Genomic DNA, 17342 nt, shown 5'->3' on the forward strand with positions numbered 1-17342 from the left:
CTCTCCAGAAACCTCCTAGACTGCTTTCTCTGGGCTGTGTTTTGCTTCCAGGATATGTCTGGGAAGTTCAAGTCCCCCATGAGAACAAGCGCTGATGATTTCGCAACTTCTGCCAGCTGCCTGTAGAACTCCTCATCCGTCTCCTCATCCTGGTTCGGCGGTCTGTAACAGACCCCCACCAGGATGCTTGCCTTGTTGGCCTTCTCACTGATCCTAACCCATAGGGACTCAACCTTATCACTCCCAGCCTCAAGTTCCACAACATCAAAACACTCTCTAATATAGAGAGACTTGGGACAAGAGCTGGTTCTTCCTTCGTCTTACGTACATTGTTCATATTGTTCATTGTTCAGTCTATTGTTCGTAGACTAAATTTAAGTCTTTCACTTTACGCTGAGGAAGCCTTTCTGAATGCATCACTACCATATTGATATGCTTACAGTTTTTTGTTGGCAGAAGCACTACATGCTAACAGCAACATCCGATTGAAAATGGAAAACATGATAAAATCATGCACAGAATCGGCTGACAGGAAAGCCCTTTCAAAAGAGCTGTGTTAGCAGTGGAGCAATTTGATCTTCAAATGATGTAAATCTCAGAGTTATATCTTTATAATCTCTGTAGAACGTTGTTAACAGTATTTTATGACAATGGCACTAAGTGATGCTGTACTGCAAAGCCGAACCAACACTAGCAAAGGTCGAGGACAGCAGGGAAGTCTTTTTCACCCACACGAAACTGTGCTCAGACAGAGAAATCACACTGTTTGAGATTTCCAGAGGTAAATCCTAAATTCTCAATTTTTAGAAGTTGTATTTACTTGTGTTTGCAGGGGAAATACCATGGTAATCCCATGCATATAGCAGTGATCATCTCAAACTGTTTAAGAGAAGAAAGAAGAATACTGGCTGCAGCCAGCATGCCTGTACAGGTAATGAATTACATTCCATTAATCTGCTCCATGTTAATCTGCTCGCATGCTTTTAGGAACAAATCCTGTCCTCTTATTATGAATTCCACTAGAGTGATTTGTGTACACTGGGGGTTGCCGAATGTTGCTCTTTAAACTCATGTTTGTACTTCATTAGTGGCCCTACTGCTGCAAACATTGCTATAAGTGACTCCTATGCCACAGCTAATCTTCAAAGACTTTAATCTGTGGGAAAGGTTTTAAGGAGATTATACTTTGCAAAACAGATGTGTATATATTAAATTATGCATCGCACTAATTCATATTAATTATGCAATGCAAAAGACATTCCATCTTCTATGTTACAAGGCGTTGATGGATTTTACATTATTTGAAGAAAGAAATTTTTAAATTACATATAAGGCCATTTTGTGGAAATGTATATGGTTAAACCCATATAGAATATTTTTAAATACAAGTGCGTTCTTTTGATAACCCGTGGATGTAATATGTATTCTTACATGAATACTACAATACCGGTCTTTTTTAGAAATCTAATCATCAATGTGTTTCAAGTTCTTAAATTTACTAGACGTTCAATGTCTGCAGTATACCTACACACCCTTTCATCTTTTTGATTACAAAGTTAAAGAATCATGCTTTTCAGATCTGTGGAACTAAACAGATTGAGCTGTTTAGACCAGTCCCCAGCCAGATGAACTCCAGGTTGTGAATTCCCTCTCTACGCTAGGACTTGCCATATAGTTACTGTCACTCGTCATTGCTCATCCAAGTATTACCTGTTCAATGTGTTCTAGGGGCCACTGGAAAAGTCTTTGCAGAACTCTGTGGTTTCAGAACGACAAAGAAATGTAGAACACAAAGTGTCAGCCATCAAGAACAGTGCTCAGGTATTTTGTTGTCCTGCTTCCTGTTTACAAAGCCGTGATTTTCATAGACACATCTCAACTACCTTTAAGCCAGGTAGCACCAATGCTACGTGCTGCTCCAGCCACTCCGTTATTCTCAGGATCTCAGCCCAGGCTAAGCACTCGTGATGCACGTGGATTCTCAGGCGGGTTTTTACATCAGCTCTGTGTTCAGTGCAAGAGCTACCTATTTTACAGCCATCACACTCATCCCTATGTGAGTTGCAGGTGGACTACTGAGTACAGTACAAACATACCTACCGTCTCTAAATAGATGTGAGGTTCAACCAACCTATTTCTGTGACTCCATCTCCTTCAGTATCATCAGAAGTAGCTAGCCTTCCTGACCTCTGAGTCACATACAAGGATTTTTGTAAAGCTAAAGGTTACGTGACATAATTACATGTTTTTGAGACATGAAGGGACATGAACATTGGGAGCTGATGGTAACAATTCTCCAGAAGTTTGTCACATCACTGCAGGGCAGAGTAGGGCAGAGCCAACCCAGTAGCTATATCCCAAAGACACTGCAATTGCTCGCAGAATAACTGCCTGTTCATTTCAAGGCAGGATAAGGATTCCACTTACCTACAGCCTTTTTGCTGTCCCAGCCCCACTTCTAGCTTTGCAGCAGACTCAATATAAGAATTACATTTAAAATATTTGTCCATATGCCATTCAAGAACAACACTTCAGGTACACTGGGAAGAGGTCCTAGTAGCATTCTTTCATAGTTGTCTCCCTACACGGAGAAGAAGGATAGAGAGATGAAACTCTTAAAAGGATAAAGCTAGCTTTAGAGCAATGTGGTACTAGACCTCTATCAATGTTATAAGAGTTGCAGAGCAAAAGCATCCAAAGCTGCAACCCAGCAGCCAACCACACTGTTCTTCTAGCCTGTGCCTAGCAAGCATCTATGTGGAGAATGTGGAGAAGTGCAGCCACCCCTGCAAGACCGTGAAAAAAGGAGAGTAATTTCTAGGTACAAGGGTGTTTTTTTTAATAGGTAATAAAGTTGAACACAGAAATCAGCCAGCTCCTTGTGTATGTAATTTCATACCTTACGCATATAATTTAGAAGTTTAGTCTCTGAAATAAAGAAGAAAACAGAATTGCTAACTGTGTCCTAATTTAGCAAATGAGTTTTTTCTATTTTCCCAGACACTTCACTTGCATATCTCAGGGAATTGAAAAGCATTGTTTATGAGTTCTTGGCAGGATCAAGGCTTCCCATAAACAGCATGTAAACAGACTTTCGAAGTAAACCAGATGATTTCCTACAGTTACATTTTCCTTCTTTTCATCTGTCTTTTTTGAAGTATCTTTGTATGCTGAATGGTGACCACAAAACACCTACTAAGCTTTGTTGTAGGTATGAAAAGTAACCCTTGCAAAAACCAAAGCGGTAAAATTGTTTTGTTTCTTTACCCAAATTCCTAAGTATTTCTGTAAAAATAAAGTCTCTGAACTCTGTTGCTCTCCTTAGTTCCAACTTTCTTGACTTTTCAAAATTACCAATTTGCCCTGCTCTAAGGTTCTAAGAAGGAGGTTACGTTATTGGCATCATAATTTAGTTTTTCAAATGGTAGGAAAGAAAAATACTACGTTATGCATTTGTGCACTACAGAACAAATTCCTTTTTATGTCACTGTGAACAACCAAGTAATTTCTTACTTTTTTCTCTCCTGGGAAAGATGACTGACCAAGATGTCAAATACTTGGAAGATTTGCAAGAGGAATTTGACTTCAGGTATAAAACAATACAAAGTTTAGGTAAGAGTTTTTGTAACAATTTTCAGATTCTTTAGGAAAAGGCTGATTATACAACTAGAAACCAGTCTCAGGATTTATTTCTGTGCATTATCCAGATACTACATGTAAGCATAAGAATGGGTTTTTAGTTTATATAAAATTGTAGTCTAGGACATAATGACTCTGTGGGGTTAAGAGGGCAAACAGGATCTTCTTGATCAAGTATAGTTATTTTCTATCGATAAGCTGCATAATGGATGAAAATAAGTAATTTCTTAAAGAACCTATTTTTCAATTTCTTCATGATTGACTTGGCCCTTCTTTGGCAGGATGTGGAAGAGCCTCTTATTTCCCAGAGTAGAATTGGGCGAAAGTAATTTTTTAACCTCTAACTTCATTTTCTGTTCTTTTTTGACCACAGTGGTGATAACCAACTGGTAAGCACTCTGAATGCATGTTTCACCCAGCCTATGATGGTTGAGATCTGCACACTGCAACAGTAGCTGCATGATCTTTATCAGAAAAGAAAATGAGGTCCACTCGTGTTTGCTCAGATTTCTTCGCATCACCTCCCTTTGAACATGTAGAGATATTTGAGCCTTGAAACGTTCAAGTTCTTAAACGTATCGCTCTCGTATGTTTAAGGCTGGATATGGCCAAACAATTGAAAGAGATCAAGTTGCCATGTTTTAATGAGGTGCTGGTCACTAGGTCAATCGCAATTATTGACCAAGCAGATGATTGAAACCTGCCCCACTTGCAAAATAAAACATGCTTACATAAGTGACTTTCAGGGCTTACAGTTTTACTGTGTCACCAAATGCTATACGCCAGCACAGCCAGCTTGAAGTGCCTTAAAACGTGTACGTGAGCAATTGTTGTGGCTGAGCTGACAGTCAGGCACTGGTCTCTCTCTTTTGAAACACATACTCTGACGTAACGAGGAGACGTCAATCTGCAGCTCAGCAGAGACACAGTTGGCACCAATTTCTTTTCTGAAGGTAGTATGAAAATGCAAGAGCAAAAGGTGGGGGAAGGCAAGGGCAGGGGGAAAAGCCATATGTGAGAGAGCATGGGGCAAGCTTGGGGAAGCTTGAAACTAATGCATGATCCAGAGAAGGATATGTTAGAGAGAGGGGGAAGTACCTAGTGATCGGTACTCCTGGCTGCTGAAATCCCCATGGTGATGAACACTTTATCTCTGTTTCAAATGCCTAACCTTCATTCTCTCAACCAGACGTAATTCACCTTAAGTTCAGAGCTTTAGCCTAACTGCTGACACCAATAATGCACAGACCAATCACTGAAAGCCAGATGTATAAAATAATACATGTGAATAAGAAATTTATGGATTTATATTTATGATCCATCTTTTCTACCTTCTTCCTCTTCCAAATACACACACATATCTCAAAAACGGAGTCATAAAACCTTAGCTTAAAGTTGTATTCATTAGCCTATTCAAATAAAATACACTATTACATAATCTATTGATGTCTGCAGTTTATTTTTCACTAGTTCATACTGCAGTCAGGTCGTGGTTTCCCCCCAACACCTCCTATAAACATGCATGCACACCCCCACGCCCACACATGCACTTGTACTGAATTTACCGGGTAATTTTTTTCATTCCCCTGCAGAGCAGAGCGACAAAAACAGTGCCCTCATTAAACAGGAAATGTTGGCGTTGCAGGCTATGCTCAATACGTTAGACTACAAGAGAAAGGTTAGTGACATCTTTTGTCATCTGTGCTGTGGTTCTTTTGCTTTCTCCCCTTATTCACATGCTGAATACTCAAATGCATATGTGCGCCTTTTTGAATTCTCCTTTCAAAAGAGCAGGCAAAGAGCGTATGAGTTGCAAATGCACCAAAGGCTTTCTGAGGGTGATTTTGACTAGCAGGTAAGAAATTGGCAATTAAGCAACAGCCTCATCAGGGCTCATCAGCTTCTGCACACCTTAGAGGAAAGGGGAGGACTTCAAAGGACCTCCTATGTGACCTGTTGAATGGTTAACTTAGTTGACAGTCTACAGCTTTTAGAGTAAATAAATGTTATTTGAAGTAAATGTAGTCTAATAATCACAAAAACAAAACAAAAACAAAAACAATCCACAAATGATACCTAGCTCTGTTCAGCAAGAGACTTGTGAATAAGACTGCTTCTTGACCGCTTTGCTAGGACAGAAAGCCACATGGTCAGGCAGTTGGAGTCCACCTGCTTTTACAGTTTTTACAAGCAAAAAGAAAGCCTGTGAATTGGGTATGATGCAAAACAGGAGAACAACTTTTTGATCTTGACAGTGCTTGTAAACGTCAACTGCTTGGAGGTGTTATGCTCACAATGAATGCAACAACCTTCCCTCCCACCCCCAAAAAGAGAAGATTTACTGAGGAAGAGTTCATTGATATTCAGGATTAGTTTCAAGTGCAATGGGTGATGAATCCAGACACCTCTGGGCCAAAGAGCCCTAAGGTGGTAGGACTAAATATAGCTGATTCCAAAATAATTCCAAAAATGCAGTCAGCGCTGTATGACAGCTGCTGAATTCTGTGACACCTTTCCTATGCCGCAGGAAGTACTCAGTAAAATTGGCCGCGTGATTCACGAAATCGACGTGCTCATGAGCAACATGCTGACCGAGGAGCTGCTAGACTGGAAGAGACGGCAGCAGATCGCCTGCATCGGGGGTCCTCTCCACGGGGGGCTCGATCAGCTCCAGAACTGGTAAGCCCGCACTGAGCTTGTGTTTCCACTGAAAACCACAGGAAGTCTGCTGCTTGACAGCAAGCCCCACGCGCGCACACTGATCATTCCTTCAGATCGGCTGCCTTGCTACCTTGCGACATCAGCACATCCACAAGCAGCTGTACAAGTAAATAACTAAAAACACAATTTACTTTGGTGGACAACGTTTGCTATTAGAACAAATGACGTTAGAGCCAACTGCTGAGCCTGAGCCACTGCAGTTGGTCATTTTTTATTTTGACGGTTGTTGCAGATACATGATGCATATTCCCCAGGGAGTTTTGCTTGAGTAAGAACTAAGCTGAATGAGTTTGTCACCGAGGACAGTGGGAGTTTTATCTCGGCAGGAGCTGGGTAGACACACTTTATGCTTTGACTCACTTGGTGCATCATTCCTCCAAACGTATAACTGCACAGGAATTGAATGGCAGAAGTACGCCCCATGGTGGTAATAAACGAGGCTCTAAAGGAGGCTCCAAATAAAAACTGTGCTAGATTTAAAAGATGATGCAGCCAGGGAACGTCAATGTCCTGACCGTTTCTCTCCTGTTTAACTTCTCTTTTGGAAACTGTGAAATAAAGAACAAGAAAAAAAGGGGGATAACCAATAATTTTATTTTTTTTAATATTTGAAGAAAAAAGTGCTGGTTTTTTTCCTTTTTTTTCCACTTTTTTTCCCGATGAAGTATCATTTTTTCCCTCCAATGAGCACATTAAAAACTTCTAAAAACATGACTTTAATACATACATACCCTATTAAACTATGTTTGGATTTGATTTTCCTTGGCATAGTTTTTGCATTTCTGAGAAATGCACCTCCTTAGTCTTGGTAACTTGTTCATTTTATATAAATGTTACCTTTTAAAGAGTACGCTTTGAAAAGCAACTGTGCTGTAGGCAAGAATAAACCCGACAGAAGTGCCCTGCGTATAAAACATCAGGACAGTGTATATATTTCTTCTAAATTATCACAGCCAGCGTTGCGTTGTTGTTGATGAAATCTCTTGGGAGATATTTACCTTTGAAAATAAAGTAGGAAATTTTGTCTGATGTATTTATATACTGCTGTAAACAAAAGATGAACAGACTTTAGTTTGTATAAAGCTAGAAAGCACTAATCTGCACCAATTCTGATTTCCCTAAGAAAGAATTATGTTCCAATAACTGGTTTATGTAGAAGACTGCAAACTAATCTGTTGCCTCGCTGTAGTTTTACACTGTTGGCAGAGAGTCTGTTTCAAGTTAGAAGGCAACTAGAAAAACTGGATGAACTATTGACCAGACTGACATACGACGGGGATCCTATCCCAGTGCAAAGACCTCAGCTGCTGGAAAAAGTCAATTTCCTGCTCTACAACCTTTTCCGGAAGTGCGTAAGCTATTGTAAATTCCCGTTGCTTTGCTTGCACTGACACAAGTTTATGGGCAACAATGAAACCATACTGGTAAAAAGAAAAGGGAAAAATGGCTGAGTCTGCAAGGATCTTGAAGACTGAGTTTTCAGTGTAAAGAGTATGTACAGCTGTCATCAAAACTCACAGAAGCTGAAGGTATCAGGCAGCTTCTTGTTTATTGCACTTAAGGTTTTGTGGTCAAATTCTGACTCTAAGAGAACACACAAAACCCACTTATTTTAGTCATGTACATACCGCTGAGAAGTTTTTGTAGTAAAGTAACAGGTACCAATTTGTGCCTTGTCTTTTTTCTTCCCCACCAAGGCATTCTATAAGTCTGACTTTTTTCTCTCCTAAATTTACCCCTCTATTCATATGTAAAATCATCACATATATTTATATTAGTATATAAAATCATCATTCCTTTTCTCTTTTGTATTGGCTACACAAGGAGATAAACCACAAGCAGCTATTCTGTTAGCTGCCTCTGAAAGCAAAGCATGGTTAACTGTTTTAAAAAAAATGGAAAGACCAAAAAAAAGAGAATGATTATTTAATTTCATTGAAACCAGCTGAGTGTACTTTTAGTTCGTTTTATGGTTCTGATAAAAGTCCACATCGTCCAACTGATACTTTAGGCCTACAGAATTTGATTTTGGTTTGGTTTCTAATGTATTCCAAGTATCTGTTTCCTGTGGGAACAATTCAACTCTAAGTTAGACCACTAGATCATTTGGAGAACTTAGGGTGGGAATACACGCCACCCGCTTCAGCAGAGAAATAAGCCTAAGAGATAACAGCACTATCCCTTCCCCTCCCCCCCATTATTACCATTTATTTATGTATATTCCTATCAATTTATTTGTTTCATTTCTTTTCACCCTAGTTCGTTTGTGGTGGAAAGGCAGCCCTGCATGCCAACACACCCCCAGAGGCCAATGGTTCTTAAAACGCTAATACAGTTCACTGTTAAATTAAGGTAAGGAAAGGAAGTCTGACATAAATTCTTCCCTTTGTACGCTGTATTTTATCCTAGGAGTCCATTTCAGGATCTAAAAAGCAAAGCAGAACGACATCTGTGCCAGTCAGGCTAAGACTCTTTTGACTCCAGGGAGGGTTTTCTTGAACAGGGGTCTAAAGGCCACAGAACCTGCCACTTGTAATAAGTGACAATGAAGAGCAAACCAGTGGAAGGAAGACAGGCAGGCTGTGGCCAAAAGCCAGCACCTTCAGGATTCTGTATGTATTGGATTGCTGTCTTAATGACTTTGCAAACTAAGCGAGTGGTGATCCACATCATGTAAGCCAAGATCAGAATACACAGAGCCAACCTAGCACATAAGAGGGAGAAGCTTCTGTAGTTTGGGAGGTAATTGGTGTATCAATGACAGAAGTTATTTCTCTCCCACTAGCTCCTTGCCTGACTTTGTGAAAAGAGGTAAGATCGGAAAGGATCTCGCATCTCATTTCCGTCTAGCAGCAAAAAGAAGGCAGGGAAGGGGGCAGGGTGGGCAGGAATGGAAGGAGTAGGTGGAAGAAAGTGGAGGGTAGTTGCAGATTACACAAATCCATCTCTAATCTTTGATGTCTCTCTACTCATTCCCTCAAACACATACTAACTTTTCCACATACTTTCAGGGAGACTAAGACTTTTGCCACTTGAAAAAAACTCATCCATTCTTTCACATATAGGAGCCTGCAAATTGTGATATAACCCTAGGTGCTTAATCTGTTTTCAGATTATAATAATTTCAGATACAGTGGTGTGGAGCTACTGGTCTCTAATATTTTCTGGTGTTGAATTTATTTGTTAAAATTTTTGCTTTAGAATATTCACTTTTACATTTTCTGTTTTGAAGGTTGCTAATTAAATTGCCAGAGCTGAACTACCAGATCAGAGTGAAAGCAACTATCGACAAGTAAGAAACTTTAAACTGAGTATATTAGACAACTTGCTTTCTACAGAAACATAGGTTTTTCAGTTGCTACTCTATCTGCTTTAAAGTCTGTTTTAAAAAGGGAAAAAAAAAGAACAGCTAAAACATCAGGGTGGTGCTTTTTTATGTGGAAGATTTCTTTGTGTTTTTAAAAGAAAGCTGCTATTTTTAATTGCTATATTGAAATTGGAGACAAAGTTCATTTAACATCTGCTTCGTGTCTTAAATAAAATTCATCAGTTATAAATAGTGGCATCACATGAAAACTTTCAAACTATATTGCATTTATGGTTTAGCATCTCTGCTTATGCTAATATCTCCACCATTGTCTATGCAGCTGCTCCAAGTAGTACACAAAGTTTGAGCTTGGAAAGCTGGTGCTGTAATTAGTACATATGGCAGCTTGGAGAGTTTTACCTCTGCCTGAAATTAAGGCTGTTAAGTGAACTCCTCCTTCCTAATGGGTTTGGTACTCCTTCATGCTCCCATTATTTCTTACAGCAATCCCACATGAACAGAAACCCCTGCTCCTTCTGTTGGTCGTAATTTCCTGAGCAAAAGGCATCTCAGAGCCTGTCTATGCTATACTTGTGAAAACAGCGTTAACTCTGCCTCTAGTATTTCTATTTGAGTTGATTTGTCTTCTCAGCAGGATTTATTATTTTCAGTACAATGCAATAGTCCTGACTGCAGAGTAAGCATGGTTACAGATAGGTCAGGGCCCTCTAGCATGACAAAACATGAGGCAGAAGACGTGCTGTCAGGGTACGATTTCAAAATCAGCAAAGCTGATCCAAGCCCTCACTGCTCACCATCCCCTCCCAGCCACAGGCGCCTACTACCCGCCTAGTTCTGGCTGTTGTGCTTCTTTTAGCCCCCTAAAAAGCACTCTGCTCACGCTGATACATGGCATAGGCGCTGGCACAAAAGAAGGAGGGAAAACACCCGGTGGGGAAGCAGCAGGAGAGAAGACAACTGTTTCTCTCAAAAGCTGTGTACCGTCCCATTTGCTGCGTACACATACCCCTAGTACGCTGTGACCTATCTGTACAGGCTTCTATTGTCCCAGAACACACTCATGGAGGCAATTAGAGAGCTCAGCAGCTTCCAGTATCCACTTATGGCAGAAAAAAGCTAGATATAATACACTGCTTGCATCTGGACAGATGAAATTTCAGTTACTGTTTTCAAAAATGTGCAGTTGTATTGGTAATATGTATTAACTTTAGCAGACGAGGCAAAACCTACTGCTTCAAGATATGTTTTCTTGGTGCAAGCATGACTTACACATTTACTGATTCGACATCTGTTTCCTCCCCACCCCTCTTCTATTTTAGGAATGTTTCAACTGTCAGGTAAGAAAATAAAATTTTCTTAAATTTAGATTTCTTAAATTATCCCATATGATGTTATCTGAGTACGTAAGTGTAATGTCCTCCATAGTAATCGTAGATTCGTTCTGTGTGGAACGCATGTGAAAGCTATGAACATGGATGAATCTGCAAATGGAAGTCTGTCGGTAGAATTTCGACATTTGGTAAGTTTGACTGCTCTTCTCTCATCATGCACCTCTGGTAAAGAAATAAGATATTATTTTAAAACTATGCAAGGAGAACTGTAGTATTGTCACTCATTTTCTTCTTCCTTAGACAGACAGTTTACTCCTAGAACCCCTTTATCCGATTCCATACTGCTCTAAAATGAGATTACATATTTTCACAGAAAATAAAAAGCAAACCCTATTTAATGCCAGAAAAGGAAAAGACTAATCTTGCTGAATTACAGAGCTCCTCAGAAATTGATTAAAAAACACACCAATTGATTGAATTGAATGCTTTAGATTTGATTGAAATTAATGCTTGAGACAACTGTCTTTTAAGAGACTACAGAACTGCTTCTATAACACACATGCAGTGTTTCATTGTAGTTTTGCAAAACGAGCTGGAGACTGATGGTCTTTACTTCTTTTTTGTATTATACACTCTGCAAGCACCCTAATTAACACTTTGTTACATTTACTCTATTATAATAAAGTTAGTTGCTTAAAAATTCTTTTAAAATATCTATGAAAAGACTATTCAGTGAATGGACTTCTCAAGGCATTGCGTCAGAACCTTCATTAGAGTGTACTTGTATATTCTAAATAAATCCTTATTATGCTAAGAGCATCGTGGTTACAAATAGCATTCTTTATGTACTCTTCTGTAGTTTCTCTGCCACATGAATTCTGTTTTGCTTTATACAGCAACCAAAAGAAATGAAATCAAGTGCTGGAAGCAAAGGAAATGAGGTTTGTGGATTTATTTTAGATGGTATTTTTGATTACTCTCAGAAGTATTTCAGACTGGATTTTATTTAAATCAAACAGCAACCATATGTAAGTAAATTAGATTTTGAAATATATACTCTCCTTATAAGTATAGAACCCAATAATCATATGATTGTGTAAGCATAAAGAAAACTTTTCAGAAGTACTCAGAAATTTTAATTACATGCCTCTAATTTATGTATTAAAAAGTTACAGTAGAAGGTAGGAAGTAAAAATCTAAACACATCTGGGGAGGCTTCGTTGCTGCCTTTCAGTACTTAGAGGGGGCTTACAGAAATGATGGAGAGTGACTTTTTACATGGGCAGATAATAACAGGACAAGGGAAAACTGTTTTAAAATGAAAGAGGAGACATTCAGATCAGAAGTCAGGAAGAAATTCTTTACTCAGGGGGTGCTGAGGCACTGGCCCAGGCTGCCCAGAGCAGCTGTGGATGTCCCATCCCTGGAAATGGTCAAGGCCAGGTTGGATGGGGCTTGGAGCAACTTGGTGTGGTGGGAGATGTCCCTGCCCATGGCAGGGGGTGGAACTGGGTGAGCTTTAAGGGTCTTGGGGTCTTCCAACCCAAGCCATCCTGCAAATCTATGTGTGTTCCCCTGTAAGGCCTTCTCTTTGGCCAAGCACTGACATTTTGCAAAATAAGCTTTTAGAGGGTTTTCTGTTCGTTTTGAGCACCAGAACAGTAACTTTACGCGTACCTTCCGCCGGCCAAGCGCCCAGCCGCAGTCCGGGTCTCGCCGCCCCCGCCGCCTCAGCCAGGCCCGCGCGGCTGGCAGCTGGCCGTGGTGACCTGAACCCAGTCGTGCGTCGCCATCCTGCGGCGACACGGCGCTACGACACACGAGGCTTCAGGAACAGCCGGCACCCTGCAGCGGTCAGGGCACACAGGGATCACCCTGACGGAGGGCAGCAGCCACTGCTAGCGACTGCTGCCCAGCAGAGGCGCCTAAAACCTGAGCGCTCTCGCGGGAGCGCCCAGCCCAACCCAACTTCCAGCCCAGCCCAGCTCCGCAGCCCAAACACATGTTCCCATACAAGCACTAAACTTAGTACAAGCTGTCCGAGTGCAAAATACAGGTGTGATCAGCATGGATAACTAGCTGAAAACCTAAGGCAGAAGATACCTGAGCGTGCACCACACCGTTTCTGAATGGAATAGTTTACAACTCGATTAGCAAGGCTGAAACTCAAAGCTCGCTTCCCAATTGCTGTGCTACTTACAAAGTCATTTGCATCAAGACAAACAAACGCAGAAATGTAGGCGTAAAAATGTTAGTGTTCTACTTTTGGTAGCGTTTTACTCCCACTTTCACGTATTGTGCCTTTATAACCATATAAAATACAGGGCTGTGGTGAATTAGGACATCTGAGCTGTGACACAGTTCACTGCTAACTGGTTTCCACAAATAGAGCTTCTCCTTGGTCAAAGCACAGCCTGAAATCATTAACATAAACAAGTTTTTCACTTAGCAGCCATAATAATTAAGAAACTTGGTTCATTACAGAATGCTTAGTAAGCTAAGAGTACAGTTGATAAGTATGACTTGTACTGGGAGGGAAAAAAAAGAAAACTGGAAGCTCTCTATATTTAAGGTTTGTCCTTTCATGTAGAAACACCTTTTTACCTAGAGTTTTTTTTTTCCTCTCTCAAAAAATTAAGATTTTTCAAAATCATAACAGGGCAGGAGAGGAATGGGGAGTTTAACCAATCTTTTTCAACTTTTTGAGTTGAACTGTTTCTACCTGTATTAAAATATTTGAGTTCATTTGGTGGATGAGTATTTCATTTAAAAGCAGTCAGCTCTAAACTGGATTTTTCCTTTGCAAGGCACATTTATTATCCAGGTGCCAGAGCATCTCGTGGTCTCAACCTCTCATTTATACATAATGTTTCATTACAGCATCCTGTACATGTCCTGAAGGAGGGGATTCATGGGAAAGATACGGCCACGACGTACTTTCCCAAGGAACAATTTTGTTTTACATGGGCTCAAAGTGGAGGATTGCAGTAAATGGAATGGAAGTGTTTTGATCCAGAAACACAAAGATTTTGTTTCCTTTTTTAAGTCTGACAAAATCAAATATCTGAAGGGGGAAGTGGGGGGAGAACACCACAGGAGAAAGTGCAAAAAGATTTTTATATTTTGACTTGTACTGATGGAAACTTATTTTGAAAGATCTGTTTCCCAGGGGGCAGAGATTTGGATGTTTACAGAGCTATGCTCATTTGTAATCAAAACAAAATGCTTGTATGACAAACTAATCAACTATGACAAACAGATATTCTTTTTTCCCCCAAGAAATGTAGTAGGGTTTTTGTTTGTTTCTTTTTGTATACCAGATTTACTTTGGATTAATGATTTAGGCCTCCATTTGTTCGACTAGTACCATCTGAGTGCACTTAAACGAAAAAACTGTGTTCTAGGATGGGGGCCTATTGCACACAAAGACATGGCTCCTATAACTGCTTTTTCTTGTGTGGCTTGTTTCTTGACATTTAACATCTGTGTTTAAATTGGAACTGTCAATCAGTGTAGAGACTTTAGGAAAAGTGGGAGATGACCTCTATCAGATAAAAAAACTTAGATTTGTGTGTGCAACACTGTGCTTAAAAGCAATATTTTTAAACAACTTAAAAGCAAAAGTTAAAAATTTTAATATATTCCTTTAACAATGTCTAGGGTTGCTGGATTTTTAAGGAGGGTGTTGTGTAGTTTTTGTTGTTTTGTTTTTTAAGATTCGTCTAAAAAAAAAAAGAACAGAGTTCTGGACTAGTTTGGTATCACAGTTTAACAAAGGATTTCCTTCTTTTCCTTTCTCTACTTATAAATTTGATACATTTTCTTGCAGTATTATGTAATCTCAGCAGTTTGCCAAGACAGCGTTAAATACCAAGCATGCATTTGCGGTTTTATAATTTACTTATTCCCTCAGGGCCCTCACATGGTGACTGAGGAGCTGCACTCCATCAGCTTTGAAACACAGGTCTGCCTGTATGGACTGACTATAAATTTGGAAGTGAGTATTCTTGACAGATTTTCTGTGGCAAGAACAAAAATCACTTTCCATTTGGTGCATATGAACAACTGCATTGGGCCAGACCACAGGTACATGCATCCTAGGTGCTGTCTTCAGCAATAAGCATAAGTAGATGCAAGATATCCAGCACTTCTGGACAGAGGCCTATACAGATCTACAATAACATATTAGCCATTCTATTCAGAAGCTGAATGGCTCTCATGGCAATTTTGATATGCTATGAAAGACAATATATCTTGCTATGCGAAAACTGTACAATCCATTTAAGGCAGTGACAAAATCCATACTGCACTCACTAGAAGGCACATCCTTCCATTAAACAGCATAAATTAACACATTAGAGAGAGTCTACGATACCAGCTGCAAGTTGTAGGCTGAGGACATCCCTGTGTGCCTAAAATGGACCCTCAGAACCAATTCTGGTGATAACCACTACCAGAAATTGCTTCTCTAGCTGCACGAAGCCACACAGTCATTCTTCTATATAGCTGTCATGCAGCTACAAGCTGAGCTTGCTGCCTAGGTCCAGCTAACCTGAGTGCTGAACACCCTCTGAAAGCCTACATCTCACCTGAAACACAGGCTAGGCAGATGTTACCAACAGCTGGTCCTGCTCCACTATGCTGGAAGAGCCAGCCTAACGAACAGTATTTGGGTTGGCAGGAGAATGAGAGGGGCCTGAAAGAAAACAAAACCTAATAGAGCACTATCATTTTCCTCAGTAGCATTTACCTACTGTGTTCGTTTTTCCCACCAGACAAGCTCTTTGCCTGTGGTGATGATTTCCAACGTCAGCCAACTGCCCAATGCATGGGCTTCTATTATTTGGTACAATCTATCAACCAACGATCCTCAGGTAAGTCTTCAGTATGTAAATACTGACTTCCTGCACTTCCATGCTTCTGCTATTTGGTTGCCAAATACATTCATTACAAAAAGGTTGTTTCCTCCTCAAATGGGCCTGATTTTCTTCGCATTCACTGCTGTCAACATCATACTCCAGTGTTATTTGCTTTACCTTTTGTTCCCAGCCCAGATATAAAACCGCATGCCTCTTAGCCTTCATTTTTGTAGGCTAAAGTAGTAATTCATAAACTAAGAAAAGGTGATCACCCTTCTCCAGAACTTTTCCACTTGGAATTGGCCATTCTTGAATGCTGATGATTAAAACTGCACACAGCACAAAATTATTCTACTATATAATTCAAAACCATTGAAATAGATATATGGTTGGATCTATAATGCAATTAAATGCTACTTTCCCTCATGCATTTTATAGGAGCTAGTGCTTTATATGGAGAAGATCTTAAGAGTCAGATAGCACCTTTCTGGTAGCCTTAATGCTGAGCAAAAGCAGAATCATTATTTCTCTGTCTCCTGCTGGCTCAGCATATTTTAGTTTCAATTGCTATTACCGCGTTTGCAGATTGTAGAACATAATATCTGCATTTATCGGATAGGCTTTACAGATATTTTCACTGCCTTAACATACATCACTATCAGAAGCATAGCCAGGTATCTTATCATCCAAGACAGGCACATTGACAGCCACTCTGAGTCTCCCCTGACATCTCTGCCAGGCAACTGAGCGGAACTTACTGGGGGGCTGCAGGTGGGATGCCCGGGGCATATTTGTCCCAATTTATTCTGCTCCCCCTATCCCTTACACCTTTAAAAATAACAATAATAAAAAAGCACTTCTGGACAGCGCTTAAGTGCTTACTGCTTTCTTTTAAAGCCTGTAGTGTCTTTCGTAGTTGCTAACTGGCTAACAAAGCATGAATTCTGTTACAGAATTTATCTTTCTTTAACAATCCCCCTGCTGCCACTTTAAGTCAGCTCCTAGAAGTACTGAGCTGGCAGTTTTCATCGTATGTCGGCCGTGGACTCAATTCTGAGCAGCTCAACATGCTGGCCGAGAAACTTATGGGTAAGTTTGCAGAAACATATGTTTTATTTGTTTGGGGACTTATATTTGATAGTCAGGACTTTAAGCATGGCCTCCACTTCCACTGCTGACTTCAAAAATGCCACTGTAACATTGTTTTTTCTTTAAAGAAAAGCACACGTCAGCTTATTCTTACCACAAAGTGATTCAACTTCTGAACTTGTAGGCTGCTGAGCTGAAGAAAGAGGGCATCCGAGTCACATTCAACATTATTTTGTTTCCTTAGCAAGTAATTGTTATCTCTAGCATCAGAGATCAACAATCTTTTTGCTTGCTGATGGGATTTTGGCTTAGTTCGCTTTTTGTTGTTGTTCTCATGGTTGTTTTTAAAAGTACCTGTCCTTTGGGGCTTGTTTA

The 17342-nt window shown here is 40.1% G+C and overlaps 2 protein-coding genes across 4 annotated transcripts in view; one reads left to right on the top strand and one right to left on the bottom strand.

Annotated features, from left to right (window-relative positions):
• MYO1B (myosin IB) overlaps positions 1 to 17342 on the bottom strand; it is a 178879-nt gene that overhangs the window by 153322 nt on the left and 8215 nt on the right. The gene's annotated exons all lie outside the window — the stretch shown is intronic.
• The window catches only part of STAT4 (signal transducer and activator of transcription 4), a 45568-nt gene that overhangs the window by 20168 nt on the left and 8058 nt on the right, over positions 1 to 17342 (top strand). For all 3 annotated transcript variants that reach the window (XM_080598816.1, XM_080598817.1, XM_080598815.1), the window contains exons 4-17: positions 833 to 931; positions 1729 to 1821; positions 3534 to 3612; positions 5232 to 5317; positions 6167 to 6318; positions 7550 to 7708; positions 8620 to 8712; positions 9593 to 9652; positions 11008 to 11025; positions 11114 to 11207; positions 11916 to 11960; positions 14933 to 15016; positions 15795 to 15893; positions 16832 to 16967. In XM_080598816.1, the coding sequence (XP_080454942.1) occupies positions 833 to 931; positions 1729 to 1821; positions 3534 to 3612; positions 5232 to 5317; positions 6167 to 6318; positions 7550 to 7708; positions 8620 to 8712; positions 9593 to 9652; positions 11008 to 11025; positions 11114 to 11207; positions 11916 to 11960; positions 14933 to 15016; positions 15795 to 15893; positions 16832 to 16967 (1297 nt within the window). The remainder of the gene's footprint in view (positions 1 to 832; positions 932 to 1728; positions 1822 to 3533; positions 3613 to 5231; positions 5318 to 6166; positions 6319 to 7549; positions 7709 to 8619; positions 8713 to 9592; positions 9653 to 11007; positions 11026 to 11113; positions 11208 to 11915; positions 11961 to 14932; positions 15017 to 15794; positions 15894 to 16831; positions 16968 to 17342) is intronic.

The sequence above is a fragment of the Anser brachyrhynchus genome (genome assembly GCF_964034855.1).
Source record: "Anser brachyrhynchus genome assembly, chromosome: 7".
Taxonomy (NCBI): Eukaryota; Metazoa; Chordata; class Aves; order Anseriformes; family Anatidae; genus Anser; species Anser brachyrhynchus.